Raw genomic sequence first — 22,250 nt, forward strand, 5'->3', positions numbered from 1 at the left:
ACCTCAAGTGCACACAGAAACACAACATAAATGCAGTAATAAACAATTGTTCAAATGTATTTTTTTTACGGCCATTGTTGCCCTACCACTGTTAATAAATCTGCACCTGAATTTCTTACAAGAAAAACCATTTTAAATCCAACCTTGTTAATCTTAAATGGCAATCTCATTTACTCTTTGCTGCAAGAGCTGGCTAACATGTTGTGGAAAAGGGCTGATTTCCCTTAAGCTTAGGTAACTGTTGCCCCTCACAGTAAAATGGCAGTATCTTAATCCTAACCTAGCAATGTAACATTTAGAAGGAGCTCAAGAAATGTTAAGATAGCTCGTTTGTTTTTTGTTAAAGGTAGCCAAGAACACAAACTGAAAAACACTAATGGGGCAATATGAAAAGCTAGCATTGTCTACATATAACTAGTCTTAGAGCAAGGCCTAATTTCATGCAGGTGGCAAAAGGAAAATCCTGAAAGCAGAAGAGGATGGTACAGGAGAAGGGAGGGGGGGGAGAGAAAGTGTATTCTGACCACCCTGGCTCTCAGATTTCTCTCAAGGGAATGCAGCCCTCAACAGAAAAAAAAAACCTTTACATAGACCAGGGATAGGGAACATTTGGCTCTCCACAGTGCTACTTTTCTAGCAAAAGAGGTGCTGGAGCTCACCATGAACTTCTCCCTTGTTCTTTTAGAATGGCAGTGGCACCCACCTGAGAGATACTAGAGCTGAGCTCTGGCTGGAAAAAACCTCTGGTTCTCCAGATGTTAAACTACAGCTCATTGTCCCTGGCCATTGGCTATGCTTGCCAAGGCTGTTGGGAGTTGTAGTTCAGCAACATCTGGAGGGGGCAAAGGCTCCCCAGCCCTGACACAGACAGTTGTACAGTGGAACCTCGGGTTGCAAATGTGATCCGTGCGGGAGGCATGTTGGCAACCCGCAGTGCCACGTCTGCACCCGCACGGGTTGCGATTCAGCGCATGCGCAAAGCCCGATTTAGTGCTTCTGTGCATGTGCGAGCACCGAGACCCAGAAGTAACCTGAAGCACCTGTAACCCAAGGTACCACTGTACCCGAGTACAATTAAGCATAGTGGATATGGCAATGGATAAAACCCTGAAGTGCAGCTCCAAGGGATATGACAAATTCCTGGGCCAAGGTGTGCTTTAATCCCTGCCAACAAGCAATTCCATGGCAATGAGGAAAAATGAAGAGAACTGATGTGGGGTAGGACCACCTAAGCCAATGTACTTAACTGATTCATGCAAAATGTTTATTTTTTTCTTAGAGTCTTTATTCACACTTTACTACTATATTAGATTTGTCAAGCTTCAGCAGCCCATACGGAAACACCTGCTGTTTGGGTCTGAATGAGACAGCCCCCTAGTTTATAGAAAAGCAAAATCCATACACAGAACACTATGCACACTCCCCACAAGTATAGAATTTTTTTTTATTTACAATACCCTATAAAAATGTAAATTTAGAAATTTCATTAATCATAACCAAACCAAAAAGTAAAAGCACAATAATAATAATAATAATAATGGACCACTTGATCGTGTTTACGGAGAGGAGTAAAGAGTAGAGGAAAAGGATTAAGAAAGGTTGAAAGGCTGTAGGAAAAAGGAAGGTGTGAGAAAGTAAGTTAGAAATCTGGATTTAAGGGAGGTGTAAGGAGAATACTGTGGAGAGGCAGCCAGTTAGTAACAGGCGTTTACGGGTTGTAGAATACCTACATGTGCAAATTGTTTTTAAAAGCAAAGAAAGAATTAAAAAAAAAACACCTCACCACATTCCAAAAAAAGGAGCAAGAAAACAGCAGGACCTAGCAGTGTATGATATTGAAACTCACTAAGATTAATCTGTTCCAGGAAAATTCATTCCTGGTACCTTATTGGTTACTCTTCAAGGGATCTTGGCCAGCTGGAGTTTGAAGCAAGGTGTAGGTCAGAGACAAAAAGCTCAGGTAGAAAGTGAGTCTCAGGAAGACTAGACAAATGTGCAAAGATGACATTGCTTCATCACAAGGTTCAGAAAAGGCGGATCAGTTTGCAGGACTGGGTGACGCCATTATGAGGCATGTGGCACTGGAAGAGGTGGGGAGACAGAGTCACCAGTGGGCCAATCAGAGGGACTTCCCGTCATTTAAAAACACTCCCAACAAAGGAGACACCAACAGGTCTCTCCATTTCCACAATAAATGTGGACTATTCTCTTCCTCCTACCCAGGCCGGTGTTCTTAGTGACAGGAGACAGGAAAGCGGAGCTACTTTCCTTGCTAGTCCATCAGTAGTGCGCTGAGGAGAAAGCGGTCTGTGTAGGGAGGGAAAGCCATTGTGAAAGTGAAAGTGCTGAGGGAAAGGGGGGGTTGGGGTGATTCAATGCAGCAAGGACATGCAGAACTGCAAACTAGCAATGAGGGGCGGAGAAGGTAAGCACATCCCCAGCCAAGCTCAGAGCAAGAGAGCAATCTTCTGTGCTGGACCAGAGACACAATCCCACAAGGATTTATTCTGAGAAGGCACTGCCTCCTCTTCACCCACTAAAATACTCTGGAGGTGGCAGCAGCGATGGAGACCAGCGTGGCAGCAGTTTGAGGCCTTCTATCGTATTCCTTGAATTAACCTGAAACAGAAAAAAAAGTAAGAACTGTCAAGAATGTGTACCCTTTCTAGCTACTGCAGCCAGATTCCTTTTCCCCCCAGCTCAATTTTGTTTCATATCCATATAAAAGGGGTGCAGAGCCTGTGGACCTCCAGGTACTGCTGGAATACACCTCTCATGATTCATGACAACTGGCTATATGCCCGCTTTTCTCAACCTTGCGTCCCCAGATGTTCTTGAACTACAATTGCTATTATCCCTGATCACTAACCATTCTGGCTAGGAATGATGGGAGTTACAGCCCAGCAACATCCAAAGTTGAGAAAGCCTGGGCTATGCCGGCTGGAGCCGATAGGAGTTGGAATCCAGTAACATCTGAAGAACCACAGGGTCCCCCACCCGTGCCAGATAGCTTCCTCAAAACTTAAATATTACAAAAAACTACTACAACAGTTGGAGAACTGACACGGAAGTCTCATTCCAGCCAGTCCTTATTAGTGCACTTCCAACGATTAGCCCCTATTGTGGAACTATTGCGAGTGTGAGAATCAGTGCCACAGCAATATCTTCTCCACTTTTCTCCATTTTAAAATATATTTTTATATATAATTGTAATTATATATATATTGGAGACATGATTTCTCCTTCCCGTTCTCCATTTCCACGCCTGACTTCTATTAATGTGTGGATAACATGACAATACTTACTGCAACTTTGTCTCTAGCACATTTAGTTTCTGCTGATCAACATAGCGGGAGAAGAGAGACAGGAGATTAGAGGGGGTGGACACTGGCTTGGCCAAGGCTGCCTGAGGGATCCGGAGAAGCTCTCTGGTTGCCATGAACATCAGTTCCGTCCTGCCAGAGACAAGGAAGTAATGGTCATTGTAAGAATGGCTTGCAGGGCATGGAAGTGGAGGTTTGTCAAGAGAGGCGCTTGAGTTTACATGCCTACCACATCATAGGATTTAATCTGTAACCCACTCTAGAATTGTATTTGCAACGTAGAGCAGGTAAAATGTTTTTTACCGTAAATAGATGGGATTTACTACTGGCAGATAAGAAACAAATACCCCATTGTTGACAGATATTTTAGGAAACAAGGATGACAGTACTTCACACCACATGACACTGTTCTAAAGTCAAACTTGATCAATTTAACGGGCACTGCTCTCAGAACATTTGTCTTTGGCCACAACTTAGATTTGACTACCAATTAGTGAGGAAACGGCAAACATGAGACCATTTCTGGAAAAGTTCTTTCCTTAGCCCGATCCCATTTGATATTAAAGGAGGCTGAAAGGGCAAAAAGGAATACGGTGATCCAAGTTTACGGAAGACAGCTGAGAGTCCTCTGGAGCTATAATTATAATCAGGAAGTAACCTTGACAGCTTTAGCAGACACTAAAAAAGCCATGATCAATATTCCAGCTACTGATCTTTTGCAAGGATGAGACAGGAGGAGGAGGAGGAGAGAGGTCTTGAACCTATCAATGTGGGCATTTACAATAAGTGGTTACAGTGCTAGACTTTCAGAAAAGGATGCTGCAGCTTTCTGCCTCCCCCTCTACTCTTCCCAGCAATTTTAAGATAAAAATGCTCCTTCCCCTTGGGATCCTTCTCAAGGAAGGTTCATAAATGTAATAAACTATGGCGCTCACATGGTATATGGCCGAGATGAAGAGAACAGGTCCAAGTATACTTAGTCCTTAAGTTGTACAGTACAAGATCACCAGAGCTGCAAGCTTGCTGCCCTACTCCTAGGTGTAATTTGACAGGCTCTTAAGCACATGGTGAGCCATCTCTGTGCAAACTTCAAAGCAAGGACTACCAGCCTCAACTTATCAGCTAAAGAACCTGCTTTGAGTGTTTGAGTATATACAGAGTGCTTTTCCCTCACCAAGCAAACATAGCCAGCATGGTGGCAAAGACAAAATGTGCACTGAAAGAAGGCAATAAACAGATGAGCAATAAAATGTCTCCGCACTCCACCCCACATGCAGTACAGCAATGGCAATTGTTACAGTATAGAATCAAGGGGGGAATTGTGCAAACCTCTAGAGCTAAGTAACTTGCTTCTCAGGTGCTACGGCCTCGGCCCAGTATACCTGAAGGAGCGTCTCCACCCCCATCATTCTGCCCGGATGCTGAGGTCCAACGCCGAGGGCCTTCTGGCGGTTCCCTCATTGCGAGAAGCAAAGCTACAGGGAACCAGGCAGAGGGCCTTCTCGGTAGTGGCGCCTGCCCTGTGGAACGCCCTCCCATCGGATGTCAAAGCGATAAATAACTACCTGACATTCAGAAGACATCTTAAGGCAGCCCTGTTCAGGGAAGCTTTTAATCTGTGATATTTTAGTGTATTTTTGGTTTTCTATGGAAGCCGCCCAGAGTGGCTGGGGAAACCCAGCCAGATGGGCGGGGTACAAATAATAAATTATTATTATTATTATTATTACCAACATGTACCAGAAACTATGAAAGTCTTCACTATGTAAGTCTTCACTTACTGTTGTGGATTATCTGCATTCGTCTGAAAGTCGAACTCAAAATATTTCATTTTTGAAGAAATACATTTAAAAAGTAGGCACAGCAAATGCTGGGCTGCTCAGACTCACCACTGGTTGTCTTGCAAGAGCTCTGTAGTAGAATCTGAACTCTGCAGTTCCTCCCCACGGCTCAAGACCAAGTACAGCAAAGAGAGGCCAAACTTAAGTGGGGGGGGGGGGGAGAAAACAGAAAGGAAAATTAATGCTGCAACCCTGTGTACACCTCCAGTAAAAAGTTATTCCCCAGTTAAGTCCATCTTACTTTAAAGAATGACTAAATTTCCATTTAGAATTAAAAGGGCCAATCTGATTTTTTTAAAAAACGTAAAATGGTCAGCTGCACAGAAGAGACAGGGCAAAAGAAAAGTAACCGATATCATAAATCAAGGGATGTGAGAACAGCTGCCTAGGAACAAGATAGTGACTCCAGAGCTTCATTCAGGTGAGGGAGCAAGGGCACTCCTTCCATCCTAGAAAATCGTTGTAAGCAGCTGTGCCTTTAAAGCCACATCATTAACACCTCCTCTATCCTGAAGCAATGCCTAGCCATAAAAAGTCTAGTGGTACACTAAGCACTGATAAAAGTGGAGTAAAGAGAAGAAACCTTGTTCTGGAGCACATTTGTGAGGTGCAGGTTGGCCGATGCTGTCGTCGTCATGCTCTGAGGTAGGTTCATTAGCTGCTGCAGGATGCTGGCGACAGTTCCCAGCGGAAGATGATAGAGAACAAGGGAGAAGGGCCTCAATAGGCAGGGTAGCACCTGAGGAAAAGGTTTTTAAAAATGCCATACTTTTGTCACAGGACAAGACACATGCTGCACACCAGAGACTGACATCCTATTTTCTGAGTCTAGTCTGATCATTAATATATTGCAGTAAAACTCCTTTATGCTGAGTGCTTTGGATAGCATTGCTAATAGCACTGAGTTTGTTTTTGTTTTTAAACGCTGGTTTATTGTTCATTGTATTGTATCTGGTACTTTTTATATTTTATTATCAGGTGGAAATGGTTTTTATTGGTTTTTATTTATTATCAGGTGGAAATGGTTTTTATCTGGAGGAAGTTCCTCAAACAGTGGGGTATAATGAATAAATAGAAGTTTAAAGTGGGAGAAACAGACTCTCCATATTCATTTTCCTACCCTTTCAAGACAGCCACTTTCTAACTGGTTTCTTGAACTTTTATCAGCCTTTGTCTTGATAAACACAGTACATTCTCAGGTTTATGCCTCTGGTACTTAAACATGTTATAAGCTTTCTTACAAATGCTAGTTAACACCTCACTTTAAAAGACTTGGAAGGAGATGGGACAACTGGAAGAAGAGATGGGCTCTACTTGTGGCTTTGGCCTCTCCAGATTATCAAGGGAGACTGCCAACAGGAGCCGGAATCTGTCTGTAAAACCATGGCTGTCATGGTTTATAGAGGATTCCTATGTTTAAGTCTTGCTAAGTCCAATGGGGCTTACACCCAGGTAAGTATGCACAGGACTATAGCCTTAGTTATTTTGTTGAAATTCCAAAAAAGACTAATCCTAACACACACAAATGGAACTACAGTACTTTCCTCTTACTTTAGTAAGAGAAGGCATTAGTTATGCAGGTGAACTCTTCCATTCCTGTAACACTCAAGACAACTCCTTAGTGGCCTCTCTTCAGCAGTGTTTACCTCATCCTGAGCATCCTTCTTAATTAGGAATGGCAAGTTCCTGGCTGTGGCCATAAGTATATCAGCGGCTTGCTCAGTGGACAAGAAAGGTAGGATCCGGGCAACCAGACGTTTTCCTTTCCGAATACACATGATCTGCACAAAAGCATCATCACACAGCCTGCCAGAAAAGAGCACACAAATCATTGTTAGGTGGCGCCATAGCATGTGATTCTTCTCCCCCACCGAACTTCCTAAGTGGCATGCAGAGCTGGGGTAGCTTTGAAAGTCACAGCCTTGCCCACAGCCACAACATTCTTCATGAAAGGTACAGCATCTAGCAACCTATGCAGAGTTCTTCCAAACACCAAGAAAGTCTTTGGAAAAGCAGAGACCATTTCATCGGGAGAAGTAACCTCATTAAGGTCAAATAATTATTTTGAGTCGAAACAGCTTTAAAATCATATTGGGTTGGCAACTAGGGGGCTCCCTGGGCCAAGAATGGCACTCTAAGGGGGAATATCCACTTCACAACCTAGAAGTGAGGGGTAATTATGGAGGAGGCTACAGTTGTGTCCCCACCACAGGCCAGCAGGCTGCTAAAACAAGAAGCCTAGGTGAGGAAGCGGGGAATGACAATACGTTTATTACCAAATAGTCTGTCCTAATATCTTGGAAACAGTTTGTCAAATATGGTTTGCCATCCCATTTCCCTCCAGAAGCAAATCTGTACCAACTAGTTTTTGAAACTTTTATTCTTGCAGTGCTTATTCCATGAGCCCCAATACTGCCAATATCAGTAAGGAAACACATAATCCTGTCTATCTAGGCTTCTGCTAGTGGGGCATCCCGCTTAGCAGAGTTGTGTTCATGTGATGCTCCACCATCTGTGGAATTGGGGGAGAGGCCAGTTGTCACTAATTCCCCCTACAGCCGCTTGTGCACCCAAATATCTGCTCTGTCACATTGGGTGGAACTATTTTCTTTTTGGAATTGTACAAGAATCTTACTCTTACCTTTCCTGGTTGGGCGTTTTCCCCTTCAGGTTGTCATACATGTCACAGATCTTCTGCTTCCTCTCCTCCATCAAAGCCAGCCTGTCGCCCTCCAGGCTCAAAAGGTAGCGCCTCTCATAGTCTTCTACATCCAGGAGGAGGCTGTATGTCTAGTAATCAAGAAATGGGCTTTAGACGTGCATCTAAACTCAATGCCGTATGCCACTCCTTATAGGACTACAGTTCTAATGCCTGAATAACACTGCCGAATGGGTAGGCTGTGCCATCCCCCCACCTTCCCCCAAAGCTTTAGACTAGACTGCCGCAGGCCAAGTCAGATAATTAGAATGATAGAATTGTAAGTTGGAAGGGACCCTGAGGGCCACCTAGTCCAACCTTACGCAATGCAGGAATCTCAACCAAAGCATCCCAGACGGGAGGCCATCCAACCTCTGCTTAAAAACCTCCAAGGACGGAGAGTCCACCACCTTCTGAGGGAGTCCATTCCAGCTCAGTGTCAGAAAGTTCTCCATTAACTTCATTTAAAAGGAAACTATACTAAGTAGGAAACTGAGACAGCAAATAGAAGCAGTAATCATGGCTAAACCACCAAAAGGATGTGCAAGTGATTTCAACAGCAGCCTCTCTATTCTAAATCCAAGATGGCAGAACCCATCATAGTTAAACTGTGCTGCCACCAGTTTAACCACTAAGGGCTGAGTTAGCAGCTCCCCTTTAACCTCGTACTGGATGAGTCCCGCTTTCCAGAGAGAATGCACCAAAGTCTCAGACTTACCTTCTCAATAGTGAAGAGAGTCTGACGCCTTTTATCTCGAACCTGCTTCTCCTTTGTCTCCTAAGGAAGAGTGCAAGACATGCTAAGAAAAGTTCCCACTGAATAGGAAAGTTCCCCTCTGCAACCTGAGCAGGAGCAAGGTTTGACAATGGCAAGAACCCATATTTGAGAAGAAAGATGACAAACCCATAGCATTACGCTATCAATGGAGGGAGCCCAAGTAATCCTAGCCAGAGAAACTTACATCTTCTTCCCCTCGTAACGTCACAACAGCATCAATCATCTTGCGGGGGTTATTCACACTGGAGACTGTGAGCTTCCCCAGTGAGCCTTCGAACTGCACTGCAAGCATAAAGAAAAGGCAATGCAGGTGAAACTGCATGAGTGAACCTACCTGCCCTAACATCTTGCTATCGCTACACAAAATTCTAATGTTCCCATCCCTTCCCAATTACATTTTCGCTCCATCAACCAAACTGTGCCTTCCTAATCAACCATCCAGGAAATGAGGCTATATTTTGGGCTCAAATACATGCAGACCTACAAGGAAATCTGTTCCTTGTTGTGTCTAAACTTGCCTTCCTTTACTCCCCAGCCCTGGAATGGTATATAGGGTGAAGTTTTCATATGCAGCAGAATGAGATGGTAGAATCCTGAGGAAGCAGAACAGGTTAAATCACTCCCAACAAGTAGCGGGAAGGAGGGGAGTATGTTTCTAACGCTCCTCCATATTAAAGACACCACGTGAATAGAAGCTTAGCACAAGGAACACATCTCCAGGTGTGCTATTTTTCTATTTGCAGGGCATTCTTTGCCCACCGCACCCCATGCAAGGCTGAAGTAGCACAGTCCACCCTTCCACATCTGGATTCTAGTTCCTCCTCCTGCTACATGCACTCAGATCAGTCCTTGGTGCACAAGGGTACTTACCTGGCTTGTAGGCATGCTCTAACTTGGCAACTTGTGGGGTGATTAGTTTGGTGCGCTCTTTTTTGGGACCATCACCATGCATTTCCTCAGCTGCAGATAGTTTTTCCAGCTTCTGAAAATAGTTCTAAAGGAAGAAAAAGCTGGTTAGAAACCTAGAGGCACAGAACCCTTTAACCCAAGATTGGAAACTTGTCCCCAGCAAGACAAGAAGCAGAGTGCTACAATGGGCCTCCATGAAGCACCAACCTGATAGTAGAAGTCATCCAGGTATGGATCAGTGCTTTGCAGTTGCATCATCTGGATCTTGGACACCCAGTCCTTTTCCCGCTGCAGCATGAGATTGGCGTAAGGGTCCTTCCTGATCTGCTCCTGGTGGCTATTCCGGTGGCTCCCTCTGTCCCCTGCTGACCCATTTAGGCTCCGGTGCTGACTGAAAGGGGTGCCACAAAATTCAGGAAAAGTACAGACCAATTACAGTGGAACCTTGGTTCCTGAATGGTTCAGTTGCTGAACACACTGGCTCCCAAACACTGCAAACCTGGAAGTAAGTGTTCCAGTTTGCAAACTTTTTTGGAAGCTGAATGTCCAGCGCGGCTTCCGCTTGAGTGGAGGAAGCTCCTGCTGCTAATCAGAAGCCGCACCTTGGTTTTCGAATGGTTTCAGAAGTCAAACAGACTCCCAGACGCATTAAGTTCAAGAACGAAGGTACCACTGTACACAGTAGGACACAGCATGCAAGTGCTCCAGGACAGCGGTCTGGGATTTATACGAAGTCTCTTGGCACAAGACAATTCTGAGAAGAACAGATGCACTCAAGCAAATTCCTTCAGCTGTATTTTTACATGTCCCAAGAAACAACCTGGGGTCAATCCAGCATGGAAGTTCATGGCGCTGAGCTTCCAAACTTAAGAGCAGGTAAAAGAGAGGCTAAGTTTCTTCTGAATAAGCAAATTTCACCCCAGTCACCAGTTTGCTCTGTTGTGACAGGCCATGAAGTTACTTGCAGGATATTCCTTGAAGGGGTGACCAGAATAACCACAAGATGTTGAGAAATACCTCCACAGAGAGGCACAGTACTCAGGGGTATGATCACTGTGCCAAAGACCGCATCAGAAAAACTGACAATAGCCCTCTTTAAAAAACAAAATTCTCATCCTGGTTACAGAGAGAAAGCCAATACACACAAGCAGATTAAAAAAATAGAAAAGCAATAGATAGGGAGTTAGCTGCATAGGATACTGAGGCCTATCATCCTAATAATTGTCTTGCAAAGTAAAGCTAAACATCTGTTGAGTTTGCTTCCAGTGGCAAACCAGATGTTCCAAAAGAGCTTAGTGGCGATAGGTATCCCTTTTTGGTCTCTGCACCTCCTCCCTGGACATACACTGCCCCCAACATATGGAGGTTCAATTTCCAGCCATTTTGACTAATCGCTATCAATACAGACCCATGAACTGTCTAAATTCCCTTCCATCTAAACTAGCAGCCATCTTCCACTTGAGGCAACTAATTTTGTTAAGATTATGAACGGCCTGAATTAATCATTCCTTTTCCTATTCCTACTTCTTTTTGCCACTCCAGCTCCATTCAGAAGTCCAGGATAATCTCCAAGTCCTTCACAGAATCAGAGTGGAAGGTGTGTCAGAAGGCCATCAAGCCCAACCTTCTGTTGGTGCAGGGAATCCACTTCTGTAGAATCAGTGGAAAATGAGGGCTCCAATGAACAGGAATGAGTTGGATGCCCACCAAATTATTCTTCCCCCAAAAATCTGATTTTATGTAGATTTTTTGCGGCAGACATACTGCAGAGGCACTTGATATATATTTATATACAGGTTACATCAGACACAGAAATAGCTTTTCCTTGACACCAGGTATACACAACCTTGGCAGAACTTTGCTTTTTGTGCTGGGAAGGCATTTAAGCTTTCCCTCCCTCCATCAGCAGAAGCACACAGATGCACTCAACACTCACTTCCTGTTCTGCTGCTGCCTCTGGTGCAAGAGTCGCCGGTGCTGTGGGTGAAGGTGGGTTGTATCTGGCCGGAACATCTGCGGCTGAGGCCTAGGGAATAAAGTTATCTCAGGAAAGGGCAATGGAGAACCCACACACAATTCAGCTTAGCTGTCTTACTGGAAGAAAGGTGGAGCAAATGGGATACCTTAAATTCTGCAGGTGGGCTCCAGGACACGGGGAATGGTGTTGCGATGAAGGGGCAGGCGGTGCCCCAAAGTAGGCACGAAATCCACTAGCTGGAGGCATCATCTGCCCAACTCGGCCCTGGAGTAGTTTGGGGTTCATGGACGCAAGAGGGTTGCTGACAAGTCCAGAGACACGTGCAAACTGGCTGGGAGACAGCCTCCCTGCCTGTAGGGAGAGGCAGGAGAAAACAGCATCATCACTGCAAGAACTTTATCTGCTAGGGTATGCAAGAGAGAGAAGCATACCAATGCAACATTGCTGATGGCTCCTCTGTTCCCTGAATATATGATCTGGCAAATGAAGCAAACACAAGAAGCAGGTATACGGAGGAAGAACTTGCATAGTAGAGCAAAAGCCCATAGGCCAGGAGTGAGGACCCTGTGGCCCTCCAGATGTTGCTGAACTCCAACTCCCATCATCCGTGAGGATTGATCATGCTGGCTAGGGCTGTTAAGAGTTTGAGTCCAGCAACATCTGGAGATTCACAGGTCCCCCACCCCCGCTGTAGAGGATGCAACCACAAAAATGCAAAGGAGAGCAAGACAGTAGTCAGATGCTTACCTGCGCTCCTCCTAGCAGCTGTGCTCTTTGAAGGTGGGTGAGAACAGGAGTAACATTGGGAGGGAATGGGTGGCCCAGGAGGGAGGAGTTCTGGAAAAAGGAGAATAGAACACACCGACTGTAGAAACAGTCTGACACAACATGAACATTCCTATGTTCCCCCTTCTGGATATTACTGAGATGACAGAAAATAGAAGGCAGGAGCAATGCAGAAGCTAGAAGTGTCTGAAACAAGCAAGACAAGAGGCGTTTAAATAACCAGTGCAGCGGTCATTCCTATCATACAGGACAAGACAAAATAATTCATTCTAGCATTAGGCAAACAGTATCATCATCACATCTGAACACTGGAGAGTCATACTGAGGATCTCTTCTGAAGTATATTACAAGCTGCAATACTGCTAAATTGCTTTATGATTAAAAGGGTACACCAGACCACTAAGGAGCAGGAGCACTAAATTTCAACTGCTGTATGTGCTGTCCTTTCACAAGGGCAAAGCCCAAGAATCTTAATACATGAAATTGGGTGTCATGAAAATTAAACAGAAGACAGGAGATTTGAGCTCTTTTTCCTTTTAGGCTTTTTTGTTTTAGGCTCTCTTGTCTAACAATGAACAATTATAGCAAAACCCAAACTGAAGGTCAAGTAAACCTTACAAACATACAAAAGTGCACTGGGAATCTCCTGTAGTTGACAGGCTCTGTGTTGCCCCCTAGGGATTCTGAATGTGTTCAAGGCCAGAAGGGGGTTCATTTCAGAACAAAGCAATACAGAAGAGAGACTGAAGGTTATATTGATGAGTAAAGGCCTTCATGAACATTTTAAATAGCAAGGAATGTTGGGGGAGGGTTAAGGGCAAGAACAGTTGTTAAACCACAAGCCAACACAGAGATTTGCTCAGTCAGAACTACCGTCATATTGCAGAGCTGGTTTGGAGACATTCTCTCACTGAAGGGGCTTGGGTAACGCTGCTGAATGGGGACTCTAATGTGAACAGGCTTTGGACATAGGATCTATTGAAAGAGAAGAAAAATGAAAGCAAAATAAGCAAATCAGTAGAGTTGAGATTAAACCTCACCACCAAATGCTTCCTTCAACTCCAGGTACCAGACTGCATCCTAACCATTAAGATATCATGCTTCTAGCAATCACCTTCATTGCATTTGAAAGAACGACAAAAGCAAACAAGAGCACTTCTTTCAATAGCAGATTAGACCCACATTTCACTGAACACTCAAAACGCCACTGGAGAGAAAGTCATATCCTTGAAAGGGTATCTATGTTACATTTTTATGAAAAGTTTCAGATATTTAATTAATGCTGTTTTCCCATTTTGTCAGAGACAGACAGATGGAAGACAAGCTTCTATCATGGGAGAGTTTGACATCTAGAGCAGCAAAAGGGCAAGTAAGCAAGCATTCCAAGGGGACAAGGGCGCAGGTGGAAAATAGCATTAGCCTTTGCAGATGCTAAACTGAGACCTCTGTGGCAACCTCTGTGCTACACAACGCAGCAGAGTGCCTTTTGTTTTCATTCTGTTCTTCGCTGAAGCCCCCATTCCAGATCCACACCCCCTCAATTCCAGAAGGAAGGAGCAATACCTGCTGGTTAAAGTTGGGCATGGTGGGCTGCTTAGGTGGCGTCCCAATAGGAACAGCACGGACAGGAGGGCTGCCAATAACTGGCGAGGATGACCGCCTGGGCAGCGCCCGCTCCGAAAGGTCCTGCTCCTCTTCTCGGGCCTGCGGAGGTCTTTGTGGTAGGGCATATTCCAGCACTGACACAGAGGGGACCTCCTGCGCAGAAGGGGAGAACACACCAGCAACTTACTTTAAATATTTATACATTTGGGGAAGAGACACAGGCAGAATGTAGGCTATTGAACTTAAGTCTGCAAATCTCCCATGCAAAGACAGTGTCATTATCTTCTGTACAGTGCACTAGAGAAAACATTAGATAATGGAAGCCGGGGCGGGGGTGGGGCAAGAGGCAGGAGGAAGAAAGTCACCTTTATGGAAAAACCAAGATTCCCTTTAGATGAAACAAAGCACTGCACCTGATTAAGAAGCGGTCCCCTGATGCGCCTGAGAACTGAAGGCCCATCCCAGATGCTCGAGTTGAGCCCACCTTGTTGCTGGAAAGAAGGGAACACAGGGATTAAAAGTCACATGGACCTATGCAACCTACCAAAGAGATGAGATTGCTCTTTCCCCACCACTATGTAACCCCACTATCACTTGCTGCACACCTGGACAGGAGGCCGAGTTTGCACAGCCTGCATGATGGCTGGATCTTCCAACTCATTGTCAATCACCATCTTGCTGAGCCTCTCTGCCAGGTTCTCTTCGTGGTCCCCCAGCAGGTCCATCTCATCGGCAACTCCCGAATCCACTTGCTCTCCTCCTGGTGCAGGCTTCTCTTCCAGCTCTGCCAACCTTTCATGAGCTTCTTGCCAGTCATCATCTGCAAAGGAATGACAGGAAGGATATTTATTATCATTACTGCTGTTGTTGTTGTTTTATTTTTATACTAAAATTTGTATACCGCCCTACACCTGCAGGTCTCAGGGCAGTTCACGGGATATTTCTTTAAGATCCTGCCATTCTTGCCATATCACTCCCTCCTTGTTCTACAGCTGCAGCAGCATCTGCCTACAACTCCTGGGGCAAAAGATTGGAACAAAGGGATTTAACAAGCAGCCCAAATATCAGCAGTGCAACTTTGGAAGAAATAAGGATATTTCAGCACAGTAAGGATATTCTTTTAAAAGAAGTATATATAAAATAGCCTCCAGCATATGAATGAAAAGGCAGGGTACACTTGTTAGACAAACTCACCAACTGCACCAGCTCCAAATGTGTCATCATTAAACTGGTCGATATCTTCATCTTCCTCAGCCAAGTTATGAAAGCCTTCTTCATCCTCATCCAGAGGGCAGTCCTCAAGGGACTTAACAGAAAAGAAACGCACAGCATTGATTTCAGGAACTAGAAAGGCATCTCAACATCCTCTTGTAGTATTCCAAAGCATTTTCCCACAAACTCTTCCCCCTCCTCCCCAGGCATGAGTCATAATTTCAGTAGATGGGTCCCCATCTTCATCCTTCCAACAAGTTCTTCCTTCACCCTTCCAAGACATATGCAACCAATATCCCTTCCACCCACCACCAAAGCACCAATTCTGAATTAACTAGGCACAAAATCCCCACGAGAGAAGACAACATCCACACGCAAACCATCATAGCCTGCAACTTTCTAAAAGCCACTTCCTGTGTTACGAGGCAAAATTAAGTACTCATCCATTTGCAGCTTCAAATGCTACGGTGCAGGACTGTTATGGCAAAAAGCCTCTCAAAAAGATCAACTTGTGCCAGATCATACCAAAACTCACCACTTTTAATTTTGCTACCCCCACAGCAACTTAACTCTTCCACAGTGATTTCCTGCCACTCCTTCCCGTGTTGTAATATTGCTACACCAACTCCTTATTATGAATATAAAGTTCTGTAGGTGTCATGAGATTCAAAAAGGCAAAGGGGGCTGTTGACATGTGGGGGACACCTGGTCTTGAGCTGTGTGCAAGACTCAAGTGTCTTTCTATTCCTGTTTGGAACAAGCAGATAAGTAGTGTAGGCTGCAGCACACTCATAGTTCACTACCTGTATTTTCAGAGAACTATATGAATGTGAGAAGCCATTGTGCTATCCTACAAGAGGCTGCGCCCACAATCATTTACTCTGCTTTAAAACTGCAGAGTTAAGTGGCTCAAAGACTGAAGACTGACTATACCATGCTTTCCACATTGATCTTCCCTGTAACAAGAAGGGTAACACACCTTGTGCAAACGATTGCATAGTTTTGGTATTCTCATGCTCTCACTTCCTTTCTGGCATGCCAGAAAGAATTTCATCCAGGGAGTGGTTTTACTCATGAGTCAGTTCAAGCTAAATTTGGACCGGAGCACCTTTCAAAGCACAAACCAGACTTTGCTCTCTAGTTAGGTAAAACAATACGACCTGACTTGTGTCGGATACAGAAAGAAACTAAACAAAGTATCTGCACTGAGCAAAAAACAAAAGTAATAGGAAGAGGAACAGAAACCAGCCAAGAGTTTTTTTTCTGAATGAAGCATCATTTCACATGGTTTACTTTTTACAGACAGATCCTCTGGCAAATAAGCCAATGTGTATGAAAATCCAGGATAAGAAAGGAAAACGTCTCTCCAAATAAGCATTTCTCCAGGATTGAGCATTTGAATGAGGCAAAACATATTTGGTCAACTGACCAGTCAAATACTCATTTAAATATTGTCCCGTAATGGTCAAATATTTTAAGAGTACTAAATTTATTAGAAAAGGAAATGGAACACTTTAAACAGATTTGATACTTAATTACAAGAACAAAATAATTAACTGTTTATGACCTGGTTCACACATCACAGCAAGCCATACATAGTCTGAAACACTCAACTCAGCTTACTGCAAATGGGCAAGTGTGCTAGTGGATGCTGCTCAGTTATGCTGCCAAGAGACAAAAACATGGAACTGACTTAGCAGTAGGTGCAAAGCAGGACTCATGATTTGTTTCTTTTCAAACAATCCATGAGACGAAGCCAACTTTTGTTTTTGGCTTACTGCTCATAGTTTGTTGGGAAGAACAAACCACAACTGCTGGCTTGCATGCAGCACCAAGCCACCCCCTCCCTGATCAGTTTCTCAGCTCCAAGGAGGGTAGAGCAAAGTGATCATGACTGAGCAGCATGAAGCAGCACACTGTTCATTCATGGTGAACCATTGCTTTGCTTTTATGTATGACTTAATGTTATGTGCAAACAGAGCCATGGTGAAAGGATGAAATAGCTTTTTTAAAAAAACAACCACCACACTATTTTAACAACATTAAAAAAGTTTGTAAAAATGTTAATATTCACATAATATCAGGTACAGATTCTTTGTATGCAGTCAGAGACCTGAACAAAATAAAGTCAACAACCGTACAAGTAAAACCTCGTAAACACATGAAATACATTAAAGAGTTTTGTAACACATAGATGATTATACAGTATCAGGAATATTTAAAATATGCCCAATATTAGATAATAGATCTTCTCTGACTTTTATCCAGAACTTTGAAACCAGTACAGTTTTTTGTTTTGGTTTTTCAAAAATGATCTTGCAAGAATGAAATTAAAACAGAAAGCGAAGTGAACTTTTAAAAAGCCATTGTAGAGGTAAGATGCCACCCAGACAGCAGCATTCCTGGTTTTAAATATCTTTACCGTAGGGACCAATATTTGACTGGTCAACGGATTTGCATGGCAACCCATTACCTACCAGAGCTTAATGCACAGTAACTACAATTCTATCAGCCTTGTTCAAGCCCCTTGTTGCTCTATACCAGTCTATATCCTGTCTCTAAAGGTTACTGGGTTGGAAGAGCAATGGTCTGTTGCCAAAACAGCAGAGTCTGCTTGGAAGTGAGGGAAAACAGCAAGATAGGAAGTGCAATCTACTTTTTCTGGCCAAAAAATAAACTATCAGTTTCACTTGTATCAGAAAAAGAGACTGAGAAATGAAAGTATGGTTTATTTTTTTAAAAATTGTTTGCAGCTTCCTGATGATTCCAGCTTAAGACTCTAGGAAAAGTCTGGAGAGCTTTTTGACTGTTATACCTTGTGTAGCCAACAGCCATTAAATCACATAAAAACTCACAGCATAACAGAGGAGGGTGGACAGTAGCGGTGTGTCCATTTAGTGGTGATAAGTTAAGAGAATACGGAAGAAATCTAATTTCCCCCATAGTCCGATTTAAAAATGAGACATCTGTCAAACACTAGTGAGACCTCAAATGTGGATTTATGCAAACGAGTAACAACTAAGCAGTTCTTCCACACACAAGAGCATGTGGAAAAGGCCTTTTCTGCACAGTAATAAGACAAGAACAGTTCCCTTGATTCCTGCATGGTGTTCAGAATGTGAACAAGTAAGAATGCCTATCCAATGCTCCGTGTCCACGCAAGCTAGGAGCTTCTTTTCATTTTATTTCTAGTCACTTTCTTGGACCATACACAAGATGATACTCTTGCATTTCATGTTGACAAACTTAAAAGAATTAAACTCAGCCACCTAATTTCAAGCTTTCAATCACTTGTGTAAATTGGAATTGCTAGACCCTTGTTTTGAATCAAAAGTGAACTATTCCTGAAGCTCTGCAAACACCATCTTGGTAGTCAAGATAACCCCACAATTAATTGATACCTGTAGTTGTTTTAGCGATGAGCTCATATGTTTATATTCACTTGCTTTGATTTAGGCTAATTGGCTTACTTTTATGTTATCCTTATCTGGGGGGGGGCTTGGGGGGCTGGGCTCCAAGCCCAGAAAGGAGAACTATCTGTAAGATTTGGCTATTTGCCACCTATGCCATCATCTAGTCAGGTGGAATGATGGGGAGTCCTGGCCAGAGTGAGGTATGCTGCTTTGTGTATAAAGAACATAGGAATGTTTGCTTGGGTGTGGACAAGCCATCTCTTTGCTGCAGTATCTGTCCTGTGTAAAGGCTGGAAGACCTAGCAGGCTGATTTGCTCTAAGTCTACACCTTTTATTTAATAAAGCAATAGAACTGATCACTCAAGCATTTTTTAGTCCTCCTTTGGGCCTGCAGTTCAGAACAACCCTGAAAAGAAAGGAGCTGTGCTTTTACCATCTTTGCCGCAAGACAAAGTACTAAAAGAAGATTAAGGGGGTAACTATCCCAGGTTAGGTACCTTGACTCTACACTCTTAAACGACTATCCCAGGGGTGTTAAACTGCTGCTTAAGCCACTTAAATGTAACACAAGAAGGGCCTGCTGGATTAGGCCAATGGCTCATCTAATCCAGCAACCTGTTCTCACAGTGTCCAACCAGATGTTTGTGGGAAACCAGCAAGCAGGATTCAAGCACAAGGGCACTCTCCCCTCCTGTCCCACTGTACAAAGGATAAAGAATCACATCTGTTGTCCTGCCTGCTTTCAGTTCTTGCCCTGCCCATCACTGGCATGCAGCCCCCAAAAGGTTTGTCACGAGAGAATGAGGCCCTCAGGCTGAAAAAGGTTCCTCACTCCTTGCTTAACTACTTCAGATTTTGTCATGGGAGGAGTTACACTGGAGGAAAGATGGAGAAGGAGCTCCAGCCTATTAAGTTCCCCATAGAAAAGAACCTAGCATACTTTAAAAAGGATGTGGAACAGACATGCCTGAATCACAGAACACAGTCCTCCAAATGAATGCTGCAGGCTACTGCCTCAATGCAATCCAGTATGCCTGTACACTAAATTACAGGACATTTTTCACACTTCTCTATCCTAAAAGTCTCACGTGATCTGTTTCTCAGAACACAGTATCCTTCAGTTCCTATCAACAGCTCTATCACACATTCTATCTACGAGCAGAATCCAAATGTAAACACTGCACAGAAAATATGCAAGAATTCTCAGTTTCTGCTGTTTTAGCCTCCTTTGTCAGTTTTTGCAGACAAAGGAGAACTCCTGTAACTTTGCAAGAATATCTTACTGAATAGATAATATGTGCAAGCCCAATTTGTTAAATCCCCCAAAGCACATGTCCAAAAGCCAATCAGTTACATATATTATTCCTTAATACAATATAGTTTTGCACGCAGAGATGCGAACCTCCGTTGCACCCCCGAATTTCCTTCTATAGTTCAAACCCCAATGTCTCACTGGGGCAAGTCATTCCACATTCACCTGGTACATTCCTCCCACATGACTTTCCTAAGGGATTCCCAGAATAGCAATGGATTTGTGGGTGCTCCATACACAAACTCCATCTATGTTGCAGAGGACCCCCTCCCATGTTTCTGGCATGGAAAGGGCCCTCAGGAACCGAAAACACAAATCAGCACCTCAGAATAGACTCTTGCCCAAAGGCCACCCCACATGAAAGCAGCTAGTTATTCGCTTGTTTAGGGCATAGGCAGCAGAGTTGGGGAAAGGATGCCACTCTCCTTCGCACATCCTAACAGGGCACCCAACTGGGAGACCCGCCCCCCTTGAGCTGAGGGAACGGGAAGGGGCTGCTCCCCCCCCTCACCCACAGACTAGATCAGCCTCCACCGGGTTCACGGACAGGGGTCCTCCTGGGTCATTGTCCACAGACTCCTAGAGCGGCCCCTCTCTTCCAGCACGCGGCGCCGGACAGCTTGGGGGAGGGGGGAGAGAAGAGAGCCGAGAGTTCCAAATACGGGTCAAAGGTCACGGCAAGGGTGGCCCTGGGCGCTTCCGCCCGAGCGAGGGAGGGAGGCCCGGCAGCGCCCACACCCCGACAAAGCGTTTCCTCACCTGGTAGCGGAACATGGTTCGCGGGGCGCGGAGGCTCCCTGCCCCCCCACGCCCCACGCAGCGCCCGGGAGGCTCCGCGCGGATCCTTCTCCAGCTCCGGGACCCCGCCCCCTGATGCGTGCCCTGCGTCTTGACGTAGTCCCATGAAGTCCACCACACAGGTTTCCTCTTGCGTAGATCACTGAGGCGCGCATGCGTGTAGGGAGTCCCGTTCTATTCCCGGTCCCGCTACGAGGAGGAGGACGCTGCTTTTTTCCCTCCCCTGCGTAAGGAGGCGTTGCCCTCTTAAAGGGCCAGAGCGCGGTTATTCTTGCGGAGGAAGCGGGCACTGAGTTTTATTTCTTGGTTTTTGTTATGTGTAAGCAATTGGTAATGTTGCGAATCATTCCTGTCCATACCTTGTGCACATTTGAGGTTTTGCAAAATAAATAGAACCTCTTTGAGATGCTACGACCACAAGATAAATAACTCTTTGCAGTTATTTATCAAATTTAACGGTATAGCCATTTGTTTGCTTATTTTAACTGCTAACTTTATATATTATTTATTCAGTAAGCTGCCCCAAGAGCAGAGAAAGCTGATGTTTGAAGTGCACTTAAAGTAGCTTCAAGATTAAAAACAACAAATCAGGAAGTAAACACAATAAAACATACAAACAACAGCACCACACAAGCTGTCCCAGTAAAGAGCACCTTAAAAAAAAAAGTCAGAATACTGGAAGTTCAGTTTCTATTGCTCTGCAACTTGCATTTACTTATTTCTTACATTTCTATCCTGCCTTTCTCTCAAAGACATCCATAGGAGCACAAATCAAAAAGTTAAAGCAATACAATTCAAAATTAAAACATTTAAAAACAAACTAAAAACAGCTAGAACCATTTAGAACATCTATAAACAACATGATACCATCACAGTCACTAATCTCAAAGTTGTGTTGGCCAGTGTCTTTCAGCCATCAAATGCCTGGGTAAACAGGAATGCTTTTAAATTTCAACTACAGTGGTACCTCAGGTTAAGTACTTAATTCGTTCTGGAGGTCCGTTCTTAACCTGAAACTGTTCTTAACCTGAAGCACCACTTTAGCTAATGGGGCCTCCCGCTGCCGCCGCGCCGCCAGAGCACGATTTCTGTTCTCACCCTGAAGCAAAGTTCTTAACCTGAGGTACTATTTCTGGGTTAGCGGAGTCTATAACCTGAAGCATATGTAACCCGAGGTACCACTGTACAGTTAATGAGAGAGACTGATCCACCCCAAGAGGAAGACCATTCCACGAACATTCCATGCCCCTTTCACAAGTCAAATCAGGCAGCAAATCATGCAAACTACAGATCATGTATATAAATAAGATTATAATATGATTTATGCCTATTGGCCGCAGAATTTTCTCAGTGCCAAATATCTCATGGAGTTGCCACTGCCCCCTACATTACCCACAGGTCAACCACATCTATTTTACTTGACTTGTGAAGTCCATCATAAGTTTATAGCCAATAACTAAAAAAGGAGCCTGTTTATGCAAAGTCTGGCCTCAGTAGGAGAGGGGAAAACATTAGTTCACCTAGAAGAACCCCCACCCCAGACACACACTGACCTCCCAAATTTTGATTTGTGTAGCTTTTGGCGTATTAACATAA

The 22,250-nt window shown here is 44.2% G+C and overlaps 1 protein-coding gene across 3 annotated transcripts; it reads right to left on the reverse strand.

Moving 5' to 3' along the window:
• Positions 1-1,426: 1,426 nt before the first annotated feature.
• On the reverse strand, positions 1,427-20,842 carry PATL1 (PAT1 homolog 1, processing body mRNA decay factor). Of its 3 annotated transcripts, none has more exons than XR_014549623.1 (19): positions 20,616-20,798; positions 15,113-15,224; positions 14,524-14,738; positions 14,332-14,409; positions 13,877-14,071; positions 13,187-13,288; positions 12,275-12,364; positions 11,673-11,878; positions 11,486-11,575; positions 9,757-9,940; positions 9,511-9,634; positions 8,825-8,922; positions 8,581-8,640; positions 7,806-7,954; positions 6,811-6,970; positions 5,748-5,903; positions 5,054-5,304; positions 3,306-4,690; positions 1,427-2,619 (listed from the first exon to the last, which is right to left on the reverse strand). XR_014549623.1 is itself a non-coding variant. In XM_083620529.1 (19 exons), exons 1-19 carry the CDS (start codon positions 20,628-20,630, stop codon positions 2,598-2,600), a joined length of 2,298 nt encoding a protein of 765 aa, XP_083476655.1. In that variant the 5' UTR covers positions 20,631-20,842; the 3' UTR covers positions 1,427-2,597. The 3 variants fall into 3 exon arrangements, 2 of the variants coding, with proteins under 2 accessions (XP_083476655.1, XP_083476656.1); XM_083620529.1 differs by having other exon boundaries at positions 3,306-3,455; positions 5,213-5,304; positions 20,616-20,842; XM_083620530.1 differs by lacking the exon at positions 12,275-12,364 and having other exon boundaries at positions 3,306-3,455; positions 5,213-5,304.
• Between the last annotated feature and the right edge of the window lie 1,408 nt (positions 20,843-22,250).

The sequence above is a fragment of the Podarcis filfolensis genome (genome assembly GCF_964270895.1).
Source record: "Podarcis filfolensis genome assembly, chromosome: 1".
Classification (NCBI taxonomy): domain Eukaryota; kingdom Metazoa; phylum Chordata; class Lepidosauria; order Squamata; family Lacertidae; genus Podarcis; species Podarcis filfolensis.